General features: G+C 44.5%; 1 protein-coding gene across 1 annotated transcript in view; it reads right to left on the bottom strand.

Moving 5' to 3' along the window:
• Positions 1-276: 276 nt before the first annotated feature.
• ELOVL5 (ELOVL fatty acid elongase 5) overlaps positions 277-24,172 on the bottom strand; it is an 84,712-nt gene continuing 60,816 nt past the window's right edge. Inside the window, exons 5-9 of the mRNA XM_044917729.1 lie at positions 9,186-9,263; positions 8,010-8,181; positions 6,182-6,306; positions 3,415-3,549; positions 277-2,137 (exon numbers count right to left, since the gene is read on the bottom strand). Coding sequence (XP_044773664.1) covers positions 1,994-2,137; positions 3,415-3,549; positions 6,182-6,306; positions 8,010-8,181; positions 9,186-9,263 — 654 coding nt within the window. The 3' untranslated portion in view covers positions 277-1,993. The remainder of the gene's footprint in view (positions 2,138-3,414; positions 3,550-6,181; positions 6,307-8,009; positions 8,182-9,185; positions 9,264-24,172) is intronic.

The raw sequence follows: 24,172 nt of genomic DNA, 5'->3' as shown, positions 1-24,172 counted from the left end.
GACCTTTGGCTGGGGTGCCAGAAAAAGGCAGAGAGGAAACAATTAGGGTGGAACCACCACCATGTTTTACTATGTGGGGGTCCCTCCTCATGTGAGCTGAGCTACAGAATACCCTTTCCAACTGAATTACCTACGTCTATTGGGGTGAGTTCCAATTTTAGTATACGTGCTGCCGAAGCGAGCACTGGGGGGAGTTCCTAGAAGGTGGAGAGAGTGGATTTTTCTCCTGCCTGTCCGAATTGGCAGCATATAAACAGTAACATATAAACACATGAGCACAGGTAATCAAAAACGTTTTAATGATTAATGTTTAGACATTATTTAACAGTGTGGGTATATTCAGATGAGCTAAAGCACACTTTGACAGCACACTACTGAATGTTATAGTTTCTGTATTGAAATATGTAAAGACATTTGCAAACTAGTACCTAGGAAGACATACATTTACAAATATACACATTCTAGATTTGATAAGGTAAATGTAAACAGATGCTGTGACTCCCTCCAAACAGAAAACCCGCAAAACTAATAAGAGAACCAATCAGCTCCCTGTAATATGAATGTGCAAAATTAAAGCATGGTAAACTGATATTTACATAAATATCAAACCAACAATTAGTTTATACATTGTCAATGACCTTCTAAGATGTGTCACGAGTGGTTCAATGACTGTTTTTTCTCCCAGTGGAGAAGGTATTCAGAGACTAAATTCCAACACTTTAAAATGACACGCACAATAGTCCTTATCTGTTTGACCACTGCCTCCAGGGTGAGAGACATGATTTTATGATAAGCAGTCTCATTTTTAAATAAGCAGTTCTACACAGGTCTTTAGATCCTAAGCAGAAAAAGAAAATTACAGGTACTATTAGATTTACACTAAACAAATTATCTCTATGCAATTTCCCAGTTCTCTTACATTGTAGCTATCTGTTTAATTTTACCTTAAATTTTTTTTAAGGTCCCTTTTTCCCCCTTCATTCATTTTTATAAGCTAGGCACATTTTAAAAGAAGTTTGTGTCAAAACAGAGAGCAGTACAGAAACCAATCCAAATTTGGACCCATTGCTCATCTATGGAATTCTGTCAAATGGTAAATATTCAATTATCTCTTTTGAAAAGTATACATCCTCTCTTTCACGAGTGGAAAGCAAAGTGGGCATTGTTTGCTGTATAAAAACACTTAGCACTTCAGAAATTTTAAATGTCCTACTCATCCTACATACTTTCCAAAATCTTGAAGACAAAGAATATATATTTAGGTTTCATCAAGACTGCTTTAGAGCCCCCCCCCTTTACATTATCAATAGTGGCACTCAAAATAAAAAAATAAGATCTGTTAAAAAGTTAAACTGACCTTCCACTAGATTTGAGCCTGCCTGATTTAAAGCCAATATTATAAAACTGAAGGTGCCGTTTCTGATTTCACACGTACAAGTCACTTGAAATTATGTGTCACACGCTAGTTTCATAAATCACGGTCTTTGATTTTTTTCTGAACAGAGCTATTAAAAACGAATAAAAACTTGAAACATACCTAATTTAAATTAATAAGCTTTGGGCCCTGCTTTTTAAATTTTAAGGCATGTGTGTTTGTCTACTGTAACAACATTGTACAAATTTACAATCACATGCATGATCTACAGTAAAAAAAAAAAAAGTGTGGATTACAGTGTTTTTAAATTGTGAATCACAATTCAGCACCTATCATGTTATAACTAATAAGGCAACAGCAGTGTTGTATACTACAATAATACGCCCTCCACAGTTTAGCGCAGTGGTCGGTGAGAGCCCAGAAATGTTAAAAATCTTATGCCTACGTGTCTAATCTGTATACATTTTCTAGGGGTTTTGAACTGATGAAAGAGGTCCTACATGAATCGCGCTATTGTAGGCCGGACTAGTTACAGCAGCTGTTAACAAGCATCGGGCACAACTCATACTGTGCTTACAATCAGACGATGGGTTTTGGAGGTTTTTCAACTCTCCGGCGTCAATCCTTCCGTTGCTTCCTCGGCTTCACGTTGTTTTCCAGGGAAGAAAAGCTGTTGGTGTGTCCGTTCACAGCAGCTACGGACCCGTTCTGGTGGTCCTTCAGGTGCTCTTTCCTCCGAGAGGCCCCCTTCTTGTTGTAAGTCTGAAATGCATCAGGGCAGATGGGCCGTGTGACTGGGTGCTCTGCTGGGGGTTGGGGGGCACCCCGCTTCCCTAACTCTAAGCCTAGACTCCTGCCACCGAGATGTAAGGTCCGCCATCAAGCAACCCTGGGAACATTTTGTGCCGCTGGTTTCAATCACTCCTTTTTTGAGGCGTAGCCTGAGGTAAGTTCACAGGGGAATGGGCTGCAATGTAAGGGCTATTCTACAAACGAAGTAGAAAATTCAAATTATACTTCACTTGGCTGTGCCCTCTCTGTATCTGGATGGCAGAGGATCGGGGCTACATGGCCACACCAGGTCCCCCCCTCTGTGGTACCTCTCCCCATCACTCACATCTCTCCCCTTCAGAATTTGCTCGTGAGTTCAGCAACTGCTTTGGCCCATATGTACAAAGTGCTACGCTGCCAAAGCAGTTAAAATAGTATGATTTCAGTTTTGTCGGGTCCCATCCCGCATCCTCCCTCACGCCTGATGAATGTCCCAAAGTAGGGCACACACCGTCCGCGCGGCAGTCCAGGAGCTCCCTCGACCGTGCCACCACACCCAGGGGTGTGGGGCCTAAGGTGCAGGTGGGCACAAGTACGGCAATGTGGTGACGCCCCCAAGTGGCTGCTCAACCAACTGGACTTCACTGCCGCCACGTCCCTGGCCTCTGCCCGGGCTCCTGACCTCTGGTGCCTGCCCAGAACCAGGCGCTGCCCACGGGAGCAGGAACACACCTCATCCAGGGGTAATGGGGAACTGCAAAGCGACCCATGGAAATAATCTGCCCACTTGGACCCTTCTGTGAGTAAAACTGACCTTACATCATGCACTTGGGAATGAACGGAGCCCCCAAACCTGAACAGTGGAGGTGTGACGGAACTACAGCTGCGGGCTGTGATGGACATGTCTTTGGACATTTAATGTAGCCCCAGAGTTCAGGGCAGCAGGGCTGTGGGCCTGCTGGCGGAACTCACCCATCACATGTCTGCACTAGGCTGTGAGCAAAGCACCACGGAGCTTGCCGAACAGCTCTGCTTTCCCACATGAATCCCAAGCTCCCCTGCCAAAGGTCTAGAACCCCGGAAGTTTGGGACAGACTTCAGCATCTCCTATGTTGGCAGTAGTCCCCCTCCCAAAGGTAGGGGCTGACCTGTCACTGTGACTAAATTAGAGCCCGCTGCCCGGCACGCAGCAGGGGTTCTACAGGTCGTCCCCCTTAAACGAACAGAGGAGGGCCTTTGCTGGAAAGGCCCGGAAGAGTGAGACTTACCTGAACGTAGAAGTTTGTGAAGAGAGTGATCAGAGAGATCATGTATCCGATCTGGAAGTAGAGCCACCCAAGAGGGAACGTGCACGGCCAGAGGACCCCGCAGCTGGTCTGGATGATTGTCAGCACAAACTGCAGCTGGTGGGAGAGAGGGCCACAGCTGAGCAGCACGGCCACAGCCCACGGACAGGGCGCCACGCCAGATGGGCTCTCCATCCAGCACGACGAGTCCGTGAACGAACACTCACGGGCCCTTCTGGAGGCGAAGTCCCTTCATAAACACTAAGCAGACATTTATGCATAAAGTTCTCCTAAACTATATATGTGCCTTTGTCATATACATTCTTCTCCGCTTCCTACTACTTAAACCACCTTCTCTAAAATTCCGAGAAGAGTTAACAATACTACATGGTATACATGAAAGTTGCAAAGAGTAGATCTTAAAAGTTCTCATTGTAAGAAAAAACCCTATAGCTAGGTAGAGCGACTGTGGCTGTGACCTGAGCTTACTGTCACAATCCCTATACACGCCTGAGCAGTACACCATACACTTCACAGAATGTTACAGGGCTAGTACAGCTCAGGGAAGCTGGGGGACAAAGGAAAACTTATCTAACCCTCCCCAAACACACAAACTTTAGGGACCCTGTATAGAGATGCAAAGTATTTTTTTGTATGCTTTATATTTTTAAGGGAGAAAGGAAGGGTGTGGAGTATATGTTTATTTTATTTTATTTTTTAAATTTTATTTATTTATTTGACAGAGAGAGACACAGCGAGAGAGGGAACACAAGCAGGGGGAGTGGGAGAGGGAGAAGCAGGCTTCCCGCCGAGCAGGGAGCCCGATGCAGGGCTTGATCCCAGGACCCTGGGATCATGACCTGAGCCGAAGGCAGACGCTTAACGACTGAGCCACCCAGGGGTCCCTGGAGTATATGTTTAAAGAGAACCAGTGATGTCGCTGTGGGATGTGCAATTCCTATTTCTCCCTTTTTTTTTTTTAAAGATTTATTTATTTGAGAGAGAGTGTGAGCAGGGAGAGGGGTGCAGAGGAAGCAGGAGAGAGTTCTCAAACAGAACCCCCGCTGAGCATGGAGCCCAACGCAGGGCTGGACCCCACAACCCTGAGATCATGACCTGAGCTGAAACCAAGAGCCGTACGCTTAACTGACTGAGCCCCCAGGTGCCCCAACTTTTCCTATTTCTTATCCATATACCCTTTTGGTTTGAAGAAGGCTGGTCAACAGATTTAAACTTCTATCAAGATATAATGCTAAATCCAGATTATTTCTGATGAATAAATCTTTTTTTTTTTTGGATGACAGATCACAGAACAACTGCTTGGAGAAACAGGGGAAAAGTGTTAAAATGAGGTGTGGCTACTGAAGGGTGAGTCTTCAAGAGGAATAACAATACTAGGGGGGAAGGGTTCTGCCCACTGGATTTCTGGCCCAGCCCCCAGGGTTTCTCCGTAGAACTGTTTTTCTCCCCCCTTCTTCTCTTTTTTAAGGTAAGTATTCTAAGCTAAGGAATAACTAGGAGTGGTGCTTAAAATAAATCTAGGCAAACTGGGTGCAATCTTCTACCTCAAAGGGCAGAGCTTAATGGGAAACCAACTTCCCCAGTCTGTTCTTGTAAATTCTGCTTTTGCAGGCCCACAGCCGTGTGGTATAAATCAATCTCCACATCACTTCTCAAGTGTAACAAGAAGGTTAGAGAACAATTTTCCTGCCTCACAGGTGGGTGGAAAAAAATTAACAAGGACTAGAGAGCAGCTGGCAAAGAGGTGATAATGAAATGTCAAACACGTAAGTAGCTCAGAGGATCTTCTCAGATTTTTATTCCCAGACTGTTATTTTTAAATATTGAAAAATCACAGTTGACTTGGAAAGACTGGAATCAGCTTGGTTTCTTTAGAGAAATACGCTGATAAGGCAAGGCTAGGGCTAAGGCTTTACTGCCTAAACCCCTCAGTCAGCTGGCTTTGGACTACTGCCTCAGTGTCCTCATCCATAGAGTGGGGATAACAACATGAGATGCGGCTACTGGAATAGTCCACGTAAACCTGCTTTCTTAGCATGAGTGCCTGACACAGAGTACACTCAACCAAGGTCAGTGTTTCACATCCATAGTAACAGTAATTAGTTCACGAAAGAATTCACAAGGGTTGAGAAACAGGCGTCCGTCATATCCTGACAACTCAGGGAAGCTTCCGAAAGGACGGTAGGACATGATCACTGGGTGCCAACAGCTGCTGGGTGGCCCTGGCACGGCCAACCTCGGGAAGCACAGCAGGTGCCATCCTAGCCAACAGATGCTTTGCTGCAGGGGGCTGAGAGGTCGCCGGGCACCTATCTTACTGACATCCTCGCTGCCTAATGGCTACAAGCATCCGGGACTCCTGCTACCCCACAGCTCCTTCTAAAACTCCCGGGCACACGGGTCACAGTGGTCACTCTGGATTCTGGATTATAATTAGGAAACACACAGGCAACACATACTTTGTGCACAAACTAAGGACGAAGGACTGAACTTGAAGTCAGGAAATCAGCTTCTTGTCCTCATTCTACAGCCCAACTAGCTGTATGCTCACAGGCATAGTTTCCTCCTCAATTGAAAGAAAATTCTCTGCTCAGCCTGTTGCAAGTAGTTTAATTGGATCAAAAGAGAAAGGGTGGGAAAGGCACATATTAGATACTATTAAAGAACAAAGCCAGGAAGAGGGGTCTGCCAGGCAGCAAGTCCTGGACAAAGAGGCTGAGTCACTTACCAGTTGCCCCTGAGTGATATACTTCTTCCACCAGAGGTATGGGCGCACGGAAGGGACGGATGACAGACCGTAGTACGAGTACATGAGGACATGGATGAAGCTGTTCAGTGTGGCACCGAAGTAAGCTGAAGAACAGAGGGGATTTGGGAAGGAGAATGCATCAGTGTTTTACACATAACAAGATTCTGTTCAAATCCGAAAAACAGATGCATTCAAACAGGGGCTGGCAAGCACTGCGTGAACCAGTACTTGGAATTCCGTTTCCACTGGGGCAGGCAGACTGGGATGCTTTAAGGCCAGGGTCAGCTGGAGCTGCCAGGCAGGCATCTAACATAAGAGTCAGGAGACCACCTCACGGCTTTGTTGCCAGACCCCCCATCAACTCCCAGCGCAAGGTGCTTTTCTTTACATGCCGAGTGCTTCAGGCCTGGGGAAGATAGCTGATGGGCAGGAAGTTCAAAGCTGCCTGTCTAACACACCTGCTCAAGTTGGAAGAGGTCTTGGAGGCCTCGGCCTCCTTATTATTCCCCAGGACTGCAGGGCTGAGACCACATATTTTTTCAATAATACAATCCAGAGTCCAGTTCCTTGGAGATAAAAGACTCCTCTTTTATCGCATGCTTTGAATTTCCAGTAGAACCACCAGTTCTTTTTTTAGCCTCTCTGTCCTCCTCCCCCACAGCGGGCAACCCAACAGAGCTCGCCAGTTCTCCCACACACAGTCGGAGATGCATACAGCTGGGGTCAGGGAGGGAGGTTCTACCTCTGGCTATCACAGTAACTGACTGTGTGACCTTGGACAAGTCACATCCAGGTCCTGGTTGTTTCTCTTGGGCCCAGTGCGGCGAGTTAAAATCTGCCATCCTGTGAGTTCTTTGAAAATGTAAAGAGACACTGTTTCTATTAGAAAGTTAAGTCAGATAATCCAGAGCCATGAGGTGTGACGGTGGGAAGAAAACATGAGAGGGCCGGGGCCTGGAACCTGAGCTCTACCAAACCTTTTACTATCTCAAGTTTCCTCCCAAACCACAGGGAGCTGAGTTTGGTGAGTCACCTTTCTGGTTCTAAAATTCTATGACTGTGTGAATCTTGGTGGGCCGGGTTAAGCCAGGGCAAAATCCTAGGTAAAAAACCCACATGAGCAGACCCAGAGGTTCTCATATTCGTCAGTGCTAGATGGCAGAAATTTTGATCAGGACATTTGTTAGAACCCCCAAGCTAAACCTAGAGGAGACAACTTAATCTCTGAAAATTATGAGAGACCTCAGACCATAAGCTTTCTAAAAATGACACACATCCGTCTTTGGGAATTTACTTCAAATTTCGGTGCTTGCCATTGAAGATGCCCTGCTAACTGTGCTTCATGGAACATGGCAGGCTCATATGTGCAGACTTCCTCCTGTGCTCTTCAGCTAAAGCTGTGTTTCATCATTAGTCTTGTTCCCTGGGACTCCCTCAGTGGTGTGGTTCTATCTATCTGGCCTGCCCCTCTCAGTCAAATATCTTCCAAATTGTAGAGAAACGAGGACTAGAAATAACCTAGAACACCTACCCTCTATGACAGAGGACACTGTCCCTATTTCCCTATAAGCCCTAGGCTGGGGATTTGGTATCTCCCTCACCTTGCCAAGTCAGCCAGAAATAGGTTTCGTCAGCTTACTGAGTGCACAGGCCACACAAACGATCATTAAAGCAACTCGGACACAAAGTTCCAGTGTTTGACCTAGAAATCCACAGAAAGAGCACCTCCTCTAAAAGCCTTGGTTTCAATTCAGCCTCTCTGCTCACACCTGTCCCCAGCAAACCCCCCCCCCCATGTAAGACTTACAGTGGCCGCAGGGGACCCAGTTCATCACAAACCACCATATGTTCAGCATGGAGGCGTGGTGGTAGACGTGCAGGACTGTGATCTGGTGGTTGTTCTTCCGTAAGATGAAGAAGAAGGTGTCCATGAATTCAATGAGCTTGGAGAAATAGTACCACCAGAGGACACGGATAATCTAAGAGGAAGAGATCATCAATGTTTCTCTGGACCATCACCCCGGACGTGTTTTACTAACATCCCAGAATCCCAGGTTCACTTGAAGCCTGAGCACCCCACTGGCTCCTAAAGTCCTTCAGCAGCTGGGAGCTCTGGTCATTCTGAGAGTGTCTCTAACCAAAGGATACTGGGGGGGGAGGGGGAGGTGTGGAATAATGACAGGGAAAATTTTAAAAGCAGCACGGCCATCTTTCAAGACTAACAAAAACAGGAGGATCAAAGTTCAAAAAACCCCTGAAGCCTGCCTAGTCCCTTTGGAAGGACCTGTGAAGCCATCGGTATAAAAAACCCTCCCGAGAGGCGCTTCTGATTTCAGGGGCTGGCGTGGGGGCAGGTGCCAGGATACAAGGCGAAGAAGAAAAGGAATCAGAACTTTCTGTGTCAGGTCCCTGCCCAGTTAAATACGTCACACAGTTCTAAGGAAACAACTGCCCATCTGAACTTAAAGCAGCAGCTTTTTATTTAGAACAAAACACTCAGAGTGGAAGTCGGAATCTCAAGACCACCCTTAGCACTTTAAGGAATGATTACAGCATTTAAGACGTTATTCTTATGATCCTGTTTATATGAATGCTGACAAATGCATGTAGTTTTTTTTTTTTTTTCTGGAAACCTAAAAAAAATTTTTTTTTCAAGATTTTATGTTTAAGTAATCTCTACACCCGATGTGGGGCTCCAACTCACAATCCCGAGATTAAGAGTTGCATGCTCCACCAACTGAGCCAGCCAGGCGCCTTTTCCTAGAAACTGTTAACAGGACTTAACTTTTACTAAATGAAACTTTAGTTTTCATCTTATATCTCTCATGTTGTTCAACTTTTCATACCATGTGGACATAGGTTTTTTAAAATTTTTTTTAAAAATGTCAACAGTAATTATCTTGGGCAGTGAGGATATGAACCATTTTGTCTTTTGTACAATTTATTAAAAAAAAAAAACCTACTTAAAAAAGAGAGATCATACCTTCATATCTGCTTCTCCCGCGCTGCGAGTGCCTTGACAGAAGAAGTTGTACCTGCCTTCCCATACTCCTTTCACTAACTAAAAAAAAAAGGATAAAAAAGGAAAAAGCCCATCACCAACAAGATCAGAAATATGGAAAGCCCTATTCAATTAAACTTCATCTGTTTCAGAATCTATGACAATTGACCTCGGGCTGGCTGAGGCAAGTCTGGTCTTTGCTCCTCAGCAAAAAGCATGACGATGGGGAGTGTGAACACCAGGAAGTCTCCATTTCACGAGGGGTGGCCTGGAAGTCAGTCACTCCAGGGTGCCGCCTTACCAAGCTGGCGGTCTCCATAGTTCTCCATTCCCTAGGCTGTCCCAAGACCCGGACCAACCTGATGGCAGGCTCCGGTCCCACACGCAGTCTCCAGGAAGATCACACCTTCACAAATTCAGCCCTTCCCTAAACCAGCAATTCTCAAACTTTGAGCATGGTGTACCACCAGAATCCCCTCAGGGGCATGTAAAAACAGGATCACCGGGGAGTGTTTCTGATCCAGTAGGCCTGAGGTGGGGTCCAAGAATTCATATTTCTAACAAGTTTCCAGATGATCCTGATGCTGCTGGTCCAGAGACCACACTCCAAGAATCACTGCTGTAAAACCTAGGATGATTTAGTCAGCCTCGCCTTCGTTATCTCCTGTTGCCGTGTCATCCGCTGGGCCCAGGAAGCAGAACTCTGCAGTGTCACAGAAAGGACCCCAGAATCAGGGGGTATGCAAGCTCTAGGTTACAGGCTTGCAGTATCACCAGTTCTCTATGGTTTCCTCATTTATCCATAGCGAGGACAACTGGCCTAGATGAGATTTAAGGACCCATTGTAACAGTCCAGAGGGAAGGTTTACTTTGAACACTTGTGCACGTCCACACTATTTTCTAAACAAACACCTAGGACAAGGTGCTATTCCTTGTTCATGTGAACTGTAGCTTCCTGCTTCCCAAAGCCTCTGGTGATCTTGATTTTTCCTGTTGACCTTCTCTCTGGGGGCCAATTGGCACTCTATAAATGGGGAGAATTCTGAGGTGGCCTGACTTGTGCCTGATCTCATCTGGTATCCAACATAAAAAACTGGCCCTGGGTCTCAAAGTGTGTTCCCCAGTCCAGCTCCATTAACACCACATAGGAACTTCTAAGACATGGAAATTCTTGAGCCCACCCCAGAATCAAAACTCTAGGGGTAGACCATCAAGGTAGGGCCTTAGAGTCATGATCACAGAGCTTTTGAAAACTGAATACTGTGGTTTCCAAAGTGTGGTTCCCAACCCAGCAGCATCAGAATCACCCAGGACTTTGTCAGAAACACAAAATCTCAAGCCCTACCCTAGACCTTCTGAATCAGAAATTTCTGAGCGCGAAGCCCAGAGGCGTGGCAACAGGCTGTTTCACAGGGGACTTTGACGCAGCTAAAGTTTGCAAACCACCGGCTGAAAGCCTTGGTTCCCACTCTAGTTACATAACAGGACCACTTGGGAGCTTCTAAAACCTGCTAATGCCTGGCCTCGCCCCAGATCATGAAACCAGAATCTTGAGGGGCCTTCACAAAGCTCTTAAGGTACTTCCAACCTGCAACTAGGAATGGGAATCACGGGTTTCATGCTGGGTAAGCAGCAAAGGGATTACAAGGGCCTGAAGACAAACGGTTAAACTTGAACCCAGTCTGACCTCAGAAATGCCAGAGTGGGCATGGCAATTGCACTCTGAATGCCCTTCTTAGAAACTGCTTTTTCTTCTACTAACTTCCTTTCTGGGGTTTGCCTTCTGGCTTTGTCATCTTCTATACATAAAAAAGTATTAAGCGTTAACATGCTTTTCTTTTTTTTTTTTTTTTTTAAGATTTTATTTATTTATTCATGACAGACAGAGAGAGAGAGAGAGAGGCAGAGGGAGAAGCAGGCTCCCAAGGAGCAGGGAGCCCGATGCGGGACTCGATCCCAGGACCCTGGGATCATGACCTGAGTCGAAGGCAGACGCTTAACCATCTGAGCCACTCAGGCGCCCGGCGTTAACATGGTTTTCAAGGCCAAAGACCAACATAGGCGTTTGGAGTACACATGGGGGAGGCATTGTTTTTCGATGAAGAGTTCACATTAGGAAGCAGAAGGCCAGGGAGCCGGGACAAGTTAGGCTGCTGTCCACCGAGGCCCAAGATCTGAAGCGAGCCCGCTAAGTTCCTCGGGCCCTGGGTGTTTTTATGTAAAAAGGTGAGGTTGGACCAAATGATCTCTAAAGGTTCTAATTTTCTACAATTCCTATGTTAGGACTTTTAAAAAACAGACCACACACAAACTATGCTATACTTCACTATCTGTGAAAGACCAACATCCGCAGGGTAATTTACTAGAAGGTATGTCGTCCTTTTGGACAATATTGTGTTCTCAAGTCACGGCAGGTTAAGCACCCCACATGCAGACCCACATGCAGATCCTTGGAACTCGAGTTCCAAGGATCGAGATAAAAAGCCTGAACCTCAAGTGGGATTGGGAGTTGGGGGTGCAGGCTTGTGTGCCCTCAGAAGACTTGAGGTGGAGAGAAGAGACTGGAGTCTCCCCGCCCTTCCTTCTACCCCATGAGGGAACCAGTGAATTATCTTCTGTGGCTGGAGGTTACAGAAAGGGAACGAACGGTTCTTGAGAAAATTTTCACACGACTACTGCAAATGATAAAAAGGATAACACAGCAAAGTGCTCCATGAAGATAAATTTATGCAATTTAAAAGATGCCTTTATTTAAAACGATAGCCTTACTTGGCAAAATTAAAAACTTATTAACCATGATTGTCCTCACTAGACATGCTTTTTGAAATATTAACATCTTGTCCATTTAAAATTCTAGAACCTACCATCACTGTTTTACAGCTATTTTGGTCTATTGTGTCCTGAGATACTCTGGGTTGGTTTGCTTTTGCCAATTTTAGAACAGGATGGCTGGTTGTGTGTGCAGAGGTACAGATCACTGCATTCATGAATGCCTACCTTGGTAGGGGAGGGGACAGGCAAGGGAGCTGAGGAAGAATAGAGCTAATCCTTCCTTGTATTCCTGTAGGCACCTTGACCTCAAGGGTAGGCACAGACTGAGGAAGGACCTGTTAACTCTAGCAGAGTGGACGAACACATCCCTTTCTTTTAAAATGTCTTTCAGAAGGCATCCAGGTTGGATTGCTTTGCTCCTTAAGCTAATTACTTTAAAATTCCATTTGTCCCTCTTCCTATAATAGGGAAAAAAAAAAAGACATGTGTATCTAAAACACCCAGCATCTCTGGAGACTAAAGAACTCCAGGTCTTGGGGGGTGAACTTCCCCCAAACTGAAGCATTAGAACAGGTACACAAACCAGAAGCTTTCATCCAGCTTCAGGGCCCTGAACCCACCGTCCCCTTCTCCCAGGAGGGGCTGACTACAGCCCCCAGGGCAGCTCGCCCTCCCTCATCACTGCCACTCTGCACTTCCACTGGGGCCAACCACTGAATTCTGTGTTTAAGACCCTTCAGTGACTCCCAGTGCCTTTAGAACCAAATCCCAAACCCTAGGTGCAGCATTCAGTCTTCCACTGCTCTCGGACCTACAGTCAGATGGGCCCCCTTTCGTTCCTTGCCCACTGTACAGTGGCCAAGTGCAAAGTGCACAGGTTTGGGCACTAGTCAGGAGGACTTTAATTCCTAGCATCCCACATTTAGCTAGGTGACCTTAGACAAAGGTCTGTACACCTCTCTATACACCTCAGTTTCTTCACTCCCCAAATAGGATAAAAATAGCAACCCCGCCTCTTCAGGCTGCCATGAAAAGTAAATGAGATGGATGGAGTGTACAAATGCTTACCCTACCCAACCTGGTACATAGGATAAACACAACAAATGTTAGCAGTGACCATTCGCTTATTCTTTTCAATTGGAATGCTGTCTACACCCAGGTACTTCCATCTCTAGCTCTTAAAATCCTAACCAGCCTTCGAAGTTTGCTTAGTTATTTTTTGTTTTTTAAATATTTATTATTTTAGATACAGACATAAGAGAGAGAGTGGGAAGAGGGAGAGAGAATCCTCAAGCAGACTCCTGGATGAGCACAGAGCCTGACATGGGGCATGCTCTCACAACCCTGAGATCATGACTTGGGCCAAAATCAAGAGTCAGATGCTTCACCAAATGGACAACCCAAGAGCCCCTAAAATCCTCTTTTCTTCATGATTGCTCACTTGGGCCTCCAGTCTGAAGTCTGTCCTTCCCCTAAGCTCACCCTGCCATGGCTTATAGTTACCTGCTCATATGCTCCCTTTCAACCCTTTGTTAAAGGGTCTGTTTTAAGCTCTTTGGGAAGCTCACACGGGTGGGGACTGTGGCTCCTGCATCCACAGAACCCAGCACGGGGACCTGCACACAAGATGTGCTGAATAGTTGCTAAACTGATGACAAAGTTTGAGGCCCTACTTTTCACCTCCCCCCTCCAAAATCAAGGCCGAATATATTATTCATAGCCAAAAAAACAGCCCCAAACCAAAAAGATGTCATTTCTGCTTTGCAAATGGAGAAACTGAAACACAAGAAAGTATTTTAGTGAAACTTGGACTTGACAATATTCATCTGAATTCTGTTCACAAGACGGAAGAACCCGTCCCCATCAAATGTCATAATGTGGGAATATGGGAAGTTGAATTCTCAAATATCCTTGGCTTCAGAAGGGATAGAATAATTTCACACACGAGGACCAAGCCCCTGAGTTAAAGTTTATTCATCTAAGACTCTCATCAATTCTCTATAAAATGGGCCTCTATCAGAAAATTCTACTCCCTCCATCCCCCATAAGAGGGAAACAGCATGGGCCCTGCTGTTCCAGTGCCCCTCTAGGAACACATCAGTGGACACAATCCTCTAGTCAAAGTCACCTTGGCTACCGTTTCCCTTCAGGGCTTGGGCCTGGCTTCCTTTCAGAGAGCTGCTCTGGTCAGTTCCCCAGAAATTCAACACACTGCTGCAGACACTGCAAAGTGAGAGGGCCCAGGAGGCTGGACAAAGGTGAGGAACTGAGAGTAGGGATACGTCTCTCTACCTTGGGCTCCTGGGAGTCAGCTCAAGAGCGCACAGAAATTATACCTCAATGAAAACGGGGGCCATGACGAACAGCTTGCCACCATCTGCACAGTTCCGTACACCACCAGCTACTCCAAGAGCAACCAAGTGTGCATTATTTACTCTACCTGGCTTTTCCCAAGTAATCAAAATATAAACAGCACCACTGCAAACCATATGTGCTTTCTCCTTCCTGGAGTAAAGCAAACTTTAATTAGGCAAGGAGCATGGAAAGAGCTAGAATTAAAGCCGAGCTAGAAGCTTTCTCTTCTTATGGGACAAATTCAATAACCAAATTTTGTTTCATGCATCTTTTCATTTAAAGAAGAGAAGTTAGGCGAGTATCACAGCTAGGTCTGGATGATGCAGCTCATGGAGTGAATCATTTTTTTTTTTAAATTTTATTTTATCTTATATTAGTCACCATACATCATTAGTTTTGATGTAGTGTTCCACTAGTCATTTTTGTGTAACACCCAGTGCTCCATGGAGTACATGCCCTCCTTAATACCCATCCCCTACCCCCCTCCCCTCTAGAACCCTCAGTTTGTTTCTCGGAGTCCATAGTCTCTCATGGTTCATCTCTCCCTCCAATTCCCCCCCTTCATTTTTCCCTTCCTTCTCCATGCTATTCTTTATGTTCCACAAATAAGTGAAACCATATGATAATTGACTTTCTCTGCTTGACTTATTTCACTTAGCATAATCTCCTCCAGTCCCATCCATGTTGATGTAAAAGTTGGGTATTCATCCTTTCTGATGGCTGGGTAATATTCCATTGTATATATGAACCACATCTTCTTTATTTTTTCATCTGTTGAAGGGCATCTCGGCTCTTTCCACAGTTTGGCTATTGCAGACATTGCTGCTATGAACATTGGGGTGCATATGGCCTTTCTTTTCACTACATTTGTGTCTTTGGGGTAAATACCCAGGAGTGCAATTGCTGGGTCATAGGGTAGCTCTATTTGTAATTTTTTGAGGCACCTCCACACTGTTTTCCAAAGTGGCTGTACCAACTTGCATTCCCACCAACGGTGTAAGAGGGTTCCCCTTTCTCCACAACCTCTCCGTTTGTGGTCTCTTGCCTTGTCCATTTTTGCCATTCTAACTTGTGTAAGGTGGTATCTCAATGCAGTTTTGGTTTGAATTTCCCTGATCTAATGATGATGAACATTTTTTCATGTGTCTGTTAGCCATTTGTATGTCTTCTTTGGAGAAGTGTCTTTCATGTCTTCTGCTCTTTTTTTGACTTATTTGTTTTTTGGGTGTTAAATTTGAGAAGTTCTTTATATATCTTGGATACCTGCCCTTTATCTGGTGTCATTTGCAAATATCTTCTCCCATTCTGTGGGTTGTCTCTTTGTTTTGTTGACTGTTTCCTTTGCTGTGCAGAAGCTTTTTATCTTGATGAAGTCCCAAAAGTTCATTTTTGCTTTTGTTTCACTAGCCTTTGGAGATGTATCTTGAAAGAAGTTGCTGTGGCCAGTGTCAAAGTGGTTACTGCCTATGTTCTCCTCTAGGATTTTGGTGGATTCCTGTCTCACATGGAGGTTTTCATCCATTTTGAGTTTATCTTTGTGTATGGTGTTAGAGAATGGTTGAGTTTCATTCTTCTGTATATAGCTGTTCAATTTTCCCAACACATTTATTGAAGAGACTGTCTTTTTTTCATTGCATATTTTTCCCAGCTTTGTCGAAGATTATTTGACCATAGAGTTGAGGGTCCATATCTGGGCTCTCCTTTCTGTTCCATTGGTCTATATGTCTGTTTTTGTGTCAGTACCATGCTGTCTTGGTGATCACTGCTCTGTAATATAGCTTGAAATCGGGCAATGTGATGCCCCCAGCTTTGTTTTTTCTTTTTCAACATTTCCTTGGCAATTCGGGGTCTTTTCTCATTCCATACAAATTTTAGGATTGTTTTATTCCAGCACTTCAAAAAATGTCATTGGAATTTTGATCAGGATGGCACTGAAGGTATAGATTACTCTGGGTAGCATAGACATTTTAACAATGTTTATCCTTCCGATCCATGAGCATGGAATGTTTTTTCATCTTTTTGTCTTCTTCAATTTCTTTCATGAGTGTTTTGTAGTTCCTAGAGTATAGATCCTTTACCTCTTTGGTTAGGTTTATTCTGAGGTATCTTATGGTTTTTGGTGCTATTGTAAATGGAACCATTTCTCTAATTTCTCTTCTAGTTGCATTGTTAGTGTATAAGAAAGCAACAGATTTCTGTGCACTGATTTTGTATCCTGCCACATTACTGAATTGCTGTAGAAGTTCTAGTAATTTGGGGGTGGAGTCTTTTGGGTTTTCCTCATAAAGTATCATGTCGTCTGTGAAAAGAGTTTGACTTCTTCTTTGCCAATTTGAATACCGTTTCTTTTTGTTGTCTGACTCCTGTAGCTAGGATTTCTAGTACTATGTTGAACAATAGTGGTGAGAGTGGGCATCCTTGACATGTTCCTGATCTTAGGGGAAAGGCTCTCAGCTTTTCCCCATTGAGGAGGATATTCGCTGTGGGTTTTTCTTTTTTTTTTTTTTTAAGATTTTATTTATTTATTTGAGACAGAGAGAATGAGAGACAGAGAGCATGAGAGGGAGGAGAGTCAGAGGGAGAAGCAGACTCCCTGCTGAGCAGGAAGCCCGATGTGGGACTCGATCCTGGGACTCCAGGATCATGACCGGAGCTGAAGGCAGTCGCTTAACCAACTGAGCCACCCAGGCACCCTCACTGTGGGTTTTTCATAGGTGGATTTTATGAACTTGAGGTTCATAACATATAGGTTCCCTCTATCCCTGTACTCTGAAGAGTTTTAATCAGGAAAGGATGCTGTGTTTTGTCAAATGCTTTTTCTGCATCTATTGAGAGGACCATATGGTTCTTCTCTCTCCTCTTACTATTGTGTTCTATCACATTGATTGATTTGCGAATGTTGAACCACCCTTGCATCCTGGGGATAAATCCCACTTAGTCGTGGTGGATGATCCTTTTTTTTTTTTTAAAGATTTTATTTATTTGACAGAGAGAGACACAGCAAGAGAGGGAACACAAGCAGGGGGAGTGTGAGAGGGAGAAGCAGGCTTCCTGGACAGCAGGGAGCCCGACGCAGGGCTCGGTCGAAGGCAGACGCTTAACAACTGAGCCTCCCAGGCACCCCGTGGATGATCCTTTTAATGTATTGTTGGATCCTATTAGCTAGGATTTTGTTGAGGATTTTGAAATCCATATTCATCAGGGATATCAGTCTGAAATTCTCCTTTTTGATGGGGTCTTTGCCTGGTTTGGGGATTAAGGTAATGCTGGCCTCACAGAATGAGTCTGGAAGCTTTCCTTCTGTTTCTATTTTTTGAAACAGCTTTAGGAGAATAGGTATTATTTCTTCTTTGAATGTTTGGTAGAATTCTCCAGGGAATCCATCAGGCCCTGGACTAGTTTTTTGGGAGGTTTTTGATCACTGCTTCAATCTCGTTACTGGTTATTGGCCTGTTCAGGTTGTCAATTTCTTCCTGTTTCAGTCTGGGCAGCTTATAGGTTTCTAGGAAGGCCTCCATTTCATCCAGATCGCTCAGTTTATTGGCATATAGTTGTTGATAATAATTTCTAATAATTGTTTCTATTTCCTTGTTGTTAGTCGTGATTTCTCCCCTTTCATCCGTAATTTTATTAATTTGGGTCCTTTCTCTTCTTTTGGATAAGTCTGGCCAGTGGTTTATTGATCTTATTAATTTTTCAAAGAACCAACTTCTAGTTTTGTTGATCTGATCTACTATGTTTCTGGTTTCTAATTCATTGATCTCTGCTCTAATCTTTATTTCTCTTCTAATGCGTGGCTTAGGCATCGTTTGTTGCTTTTTCTCTAGTTCTTTAAGGTGTAGAGTTAGTTGGTGAATTTAGGATTTTTCTATTTTTTTGAGTGAAGCTTGGATGGCTATGTATTTCCCCCTTAGGACCGCCTTTGCAGTATCCCATAGATTTTGGACTGATGTGTTTTTGTTCTCATTGGTTTCCATGAATTGTTTAAGTTCTTCCTTGATTTCCTGGTTGATCCAAACATTCTTGAGCAGAGTGGTCTTTAGCTTCCAAGTGTTTGAATTTCTGCCAATATTTTTCTCGTGATTGAGTTCCAGTTTTAACACACTATGGTCTGAGAATATGCAGGGAATAATCTCAGTCTTTTGGTATCGGTTGAGACCTGATTTGTGACCCAGTATGTGGTCTATTCTGGAGAAAGTTCCATGTGCACTCGAGAAGAATGAGTATTCTGTTGTTTTAGGGTGGAATGTTCTGTATGTATCTATGAGGCTCATCTGGTTCAGTGTGTCATTCGAAGCTCTTGTTTCTTTGTTGATTTTGGGCTTAGATGATCTGTCTATTGCTGAGAGTGGAGTATTGAGGTCTCCTACAATTAACGTATTGTTGTCAATATGACTCTTTATTTTGGTTAACAGTTGGCTTATGTAGATGGCTGCTCCCATGTTGGGGGCATAGATATTTACAATTGTTAGATCTTCTTGTTGTATAGATCTTTTAAGAATGATAGTGTGTCCTTCTATGTCTCTAACTACAGTCTTTAGTTTAAAATCTAATTTGTCTGATATAAGAATTGCTACCCCAGTTTTCTTTCGAGGTCCGCTGGCATGGAAGATGGATCTCCATCCCTTCACTTTCAGTCTAGATGTATCTTTAGGTTCAAAATGAGTCTCTTGTAGACAGCATATAGATGGGTCCTGTCTTTTTATTCAATCTGCAACCCTGTGCTGTTTTATGGGAGCATTTAGGCCATTCACGTTGAGAGTGATTATTGAAAGATATGAATTAATTGTCATCATGTTGCCTGTGAAGACCTTGTTTTATAGATTGTCCCTATAAATTTCTGTTGTATATCACTCTTGGGGTCTTTCTCCTTTTATAGAAGTCCCCTTAATATTTCTTGCAGGGCCGGCTTAGTGGTCACATATTCTTTCAGTTTCTGCCGGTCGTGGAAGCTCTGCATCTCTCCATCCATTCTAAATGAAAGCCTTGCTGGATAAAGTATTTTTGGATGCATGTTCTTCTCATTTAGTACTCTGAATATGTCTTGCCAGGCCTTTCTGGCTTGCCAGGTCTCTGTGGATAGGTCTGACGTTATTCTGATGTTCCTCCCTCTGTATGTAAGGAATCTCTTCCCCCTAACCTCCTTAAGATGGTTTCCTTGGTTCTAAGATTTGCGAGTTTTACTATTACATGCCGGGGTGTTGGCCTGTTTTCCTTGATCTTGGGAGGGGTCCTCTCTGCCTCTGGGACACGAATGTTTGTTTCATTCCCCAGATTGGGGGAATCTCAGCTATGATGTGCTCCAACATATCTTCTAGTCCTCTCTCTCTCTCCACCCACTCAGGGATTCCAATAATTCTGACATTGGAACGTTTCATGGTGTCACTTATTTCTCTGATTCTATTTTCACGGATTCTGAGTTGTTTTTCCCTGGCCTCCTCTTTTCCCTTTTTATCTATTAAATCGTCTGCCAGGTCACTAATTTGTTCTTCTGCCTCGCTTACCCTAGCTGTTACATTATCTAGATTAGGCTGGATCTCACTGATAGCATTTTTAAGTTCTGCCAATTCAGCTTTCATTTCTGCCCTTAGAGACTCTATGTTGCCATTAATCGATTTCTCCATTCTAGCTACTGTCTTCACAATTGCTAGCCTGAATTCCATCTCCAACATCTTTGTTATATCTGCATCCATTTGTAAATCTGCAGCATAAGTCATAATCTCTGAGTCTTTTCTGTTTTGGGGGTTCCTCCTCCCATTCTGTTGAGGGGTGGTTGAGGGAGCATAGGTCCAAATTACTGACCACCACCCAAGCAAGATGCACCTGTTTTCTAGGGACCTTAGGGTTGCTGGCCTCTTGTTTTCCCAGCCTATCTTCTGGGGGAGGGGCCTGCCGTGTCGTTACTCAGGAAACCCTGTTTGGGCAGAGTTGCCCTGCCCCCTGTGGTGGGGGATGGGCTCAGTGGAAACCAGTTTTTGGGGGCTTTTGTTCTCTGGCAGCTTTCCCTGGTGGCTTTCCGCATCTCTTCCGAGAGTCAGAGCAGAAGAGACCGTTTCCAACCCTCTGCCTCAGAGCAGAGAGATCGCAGTCTGTTCTTCAGTGAGCTCTCCAGGCCACACTGTCTCTGTTTTTGTCTGTGCTGCTATAAACTGCAGCGTCCTGGGCTGTGCGCCCCTCAGCAGCGCTCCCAGTCCTGCCTCCAGGTTGGGGCACATGTCTGCCCTTTGTGCTTCTAAAGCCGCCAGCTGCCCCCAGTTAGCATGCGCGGCCCCGCTGCTCCGGGTTTCCATCCGGGGGGCTGCCCTAAAGTCCTTTCCCTGCCGCTACCAGTCTGCGAGCCTGTGCCTGGTCCCCAGCATGGCAGGCTATCACTCACCGGCAGTGTAGGATCTCCATGGCCAGGCTCCCTCCCGCTGCCATTTATCGTCCAATATCTGCCCGCGGAATCACGGCTCCCTGCTTTGTACCTTGAAACCAACCGCCTGCAATATTCTGTTTGTAGAGATCCAGATCTTCTTACACCTCAGGCTAATTTCGTGCGTGTTCAGAGTGCTCTGGTAGATATCCAGCTCAATTCTGGGGACTGGTTGGAATGGGGTCCCCTACTCCTCCGCCATCTTTTCCCAGGACTCTGAAGTCAATCATTTCTAATGGTGAGAGGTGACTTCTCATCTAACACCACATTTAGCCACAAATGTGGTATAACCTTTAGCATGACAACCATTTCCAGGGCACCTTCTGGAATTCTACCAAAGCATCTCAAGAAATAAGGTCCTTTAGCATTTAAAGAATAAGCAGAAGAATGTCATCTTGGGTGGCCATTATCAGCTTTTCACCCCAATATCTCAAGATGTCAGAGCCACAAAATAACCCTTTTTGAAAAGGGCTGGCTGCTTTTAGTGCTAAGGGCCTGGTGAGCTGTGTGGTTAGTACCCCCAAGCAGACCTCCATCCAATAAAAGATGAGAAGAGACCATCTATACTGGAATTCAAACTGTATCTAGAAGAGGACCCAGGGACATTTCCACATAACACCGAGTGTGTGGGGGTTGACATTTGCACAGCCCTTATTGTTTCTATGTGGATGCTCAAGTGTGTATTTTTTAGAGTTGGTACAAGCCACGTTTTTAATAAGGAAACGGAGATGAGAAATGATACAGATGCCCCAGACTCACATAGCTTTTTGGTGGAACCACTGGGACCAGCAACCAGGAATTCTGGCTCTCAGTTTAACTGCAATCTCAAACAGGAGTTCCATGTTCCTCTGACCTTCCTTGCTTGTTTTTGAATCCTTAATAATTCAAGAGCACAATGGGGGTACTCTACCAATGAAGCAATCTGAGGAAAAGTAGACTTTTACCTGCATCTTTACTTCAGCAGATGTTTGGTTTAAAATTAACCACCAGCTGCTCCAAAACTGAAAGTATCTAGTTCTTCCAGGGTTTAGCTAGCTGCTCTTGGCTGTGCTATTATGGAACAGGGTCAGGTCAAAGCACGTGGCTTTGCATTTCAAATCTTTCATGTCCAGACCATAAGGATGCCCATTAAAATAACTGCACACTCATAACCTCCAAAAGTGTTTTGTTTTGTTTTCCTTATGACCAGGAATACCCTTGGGTTACTGCTGAATGGGATACTTTCAGTTAAGTCATAAGGACAGGCTCTGTACACTAGAGAAGTCTTTAGAACAAAGCACAAAGGACCAGCTTGTCCTCAGCCCAAGCTGAAACAGGGATGTCTGGCATTTTCCCCTGAACCCTAGACCCTGTCCTCTTATGCTGGCGGTCCTATTCTCTCATCTCTCAGGCCTCCTGAGGAGTGGCTTCTGCTAAGTAGCTGCCATGCATCCAGCAAGAAATGCTCATTTTTCAGTTCATGGGGTGTTAGTGGTTAAGGAGAGGAAAACCTCAAGCCAAGACTCAGCATCTCGAGATAGTACTGTACAATGGTTTGAGGCACAGACCTGAATTCCTGGCCTACCCAGGAACTCTCCCTCAGCAGAAAGGGCAGTGACAGTCCAAGGAACAGTAAAGGAGTTAGCCCAGTATCTGGCATAGGAGGCACTATGTAAGTCTTTGCTATGATTTTAGCCAGATGTTTGCTATTTCTGCTGCCCACTAATGAAGGCCCATGACTAGGTCTGAAGTGGTGTTGCTCCTATTGTGTACTGAGGCCCCGGCCAGGGCATCCTTTGCATAATTTAAAGAGACTTCTCCAGCCCACCTACTGACTCTTGTTTTGCAGATTAAGTCTGCTTTGGTTGAGGATTTGTCCAGTGACATGTTCCTTGTTACACCAGCTGCCAGTGGCCCAGTTACCAAAGGTTTGCAGAGTCAGTTTAGAGAAGTCAGGCCTGGCTTTGGACCAACTCCGAAGCTTGCACTCTAATGGAAGGTAATCCTCCCTCTTCTGCTGGGTGTGAGGAGTGAGGGGATGGCTGTCTGGGTTGTACCCTTTCTCCATTTGCCCAATATAAGGCATTCTCTCAGGGCAGTGCCAGATAAACTGAGACGAACATAACTGAATGGGTGCTTCCACTCCCTGGCAAAAGTTTCCTTCTGAGCAAGGAATTTCAGTGGCAAGGGAACGAAGAGCAAGAAGTATTTTAAGGCAATGATCAGGCCTTTCTGAGAAGTATTAATCTCACCAGATGTTTCAATTTCTCTATACCTCTTTACATGAGAAAAAGCAGAATAGTAAATATTTTTTTTTTGGAAGTACTTTGGTAAACATAATCTTTTTTTTTTTTTTTAATGAAATTCAATATTCAACTACCAGGTCTTTTAAGTGTTTTTCCAAATCCTATTTCCCCACAATAACATTTCTATTTTAGGAAAGCCTGAAGGGAAAGAAAAACAACAAGACAGTTTAGAATATAATGTTTCCAAATCAACTGCTCTGTGGTTCTATCAGGACCTTCAAAGCCAGAGCCCAGGGAGGAACAGGCTGTCAGGTGCCTGGGGAGATGCTTCAACTGTATTAACCCCACAGTTACAGAGGAGGGTTAGAAGGCACAAGCAAAACACCCATGCCAGCAAATGTCTTTCATCTTTCCAATAAAGCACGATCAGAAATCTTCAAAAGAAGACTCAAAGAAAAAAAGTACTGATGTCTGGTTCTGGCAATGCAGCAAACTGACCAAAAGCAGAACCAACTCCCCCACTATAAAGACACACAGAAATGCTACATGAAACATACCAAGTCCATCATCACTGATGCCTAACTATACGGTGAGGCCCCCTCCCCAAAACATTATGCAGAAAGGAGGACGTTAGCTTACATTTAAGTCCTTTTAGAATCTTTCTTTTATTTGAGGAAGACACCTTACCTGAGATGACCCCACCCAGCAATACTAGCTCGGGATGCTTATCCAGGACACCAGACAAACCATTTTGTTTTTAAAGGAGAGATTTAGTGTAGATTTAATAATTATTCCCAGAGGAATAATGTGGCTGAAAGCAAATGGTTAAGTTTGGAGATAACTGTCATATCTAGATCACAGAGGGGAAAAAAAAAAAAAAAACACAAAAAAACCCCCATGATGTTCCTATGTTATGTAATGAGGAAAAAAAAAGAAAAGAAAAGAAGTAAACCTTCAGAAATAAATGACATATAGTCATTCACAGTAAAAACTCAATAGATGGATGGAACAGCAGAGTAGACACAAATGAAAGTGTGAGTGAATCAGATGAATGCAGAGGAGAGAGATAAAGGGGCACATATATGAAAGAGAGGCTATGTGGAGTCAGGGACTGTCTAAGACGGGTCTAATAGTAGAGGGGGGAGGAGAGGCCAGAGTTGAGCAGAGGATGGCCCAGTACTTTCCTGAACTAATGAAGTCTG

The sequence above is a fragment of the Neomonachus schauinslandi genome, chromosome 8 (genome assembly GCF_002201575.2).
Source record: "Neomonachus schauinslandi chromosome 8, ASM220157v2, whole genome shotgun sequence".
Lineage (NCBI taxonomy): Eukaryota > Metazoa > Chordata > Mammalia > Carnivora > Phocidae > Neomonachus > Neomonachus schauinslandi.
Note: the sequence above shows the minus strand (reverse complement) of the source record. Positions and strands in the feature narration are given on the sequence as shown.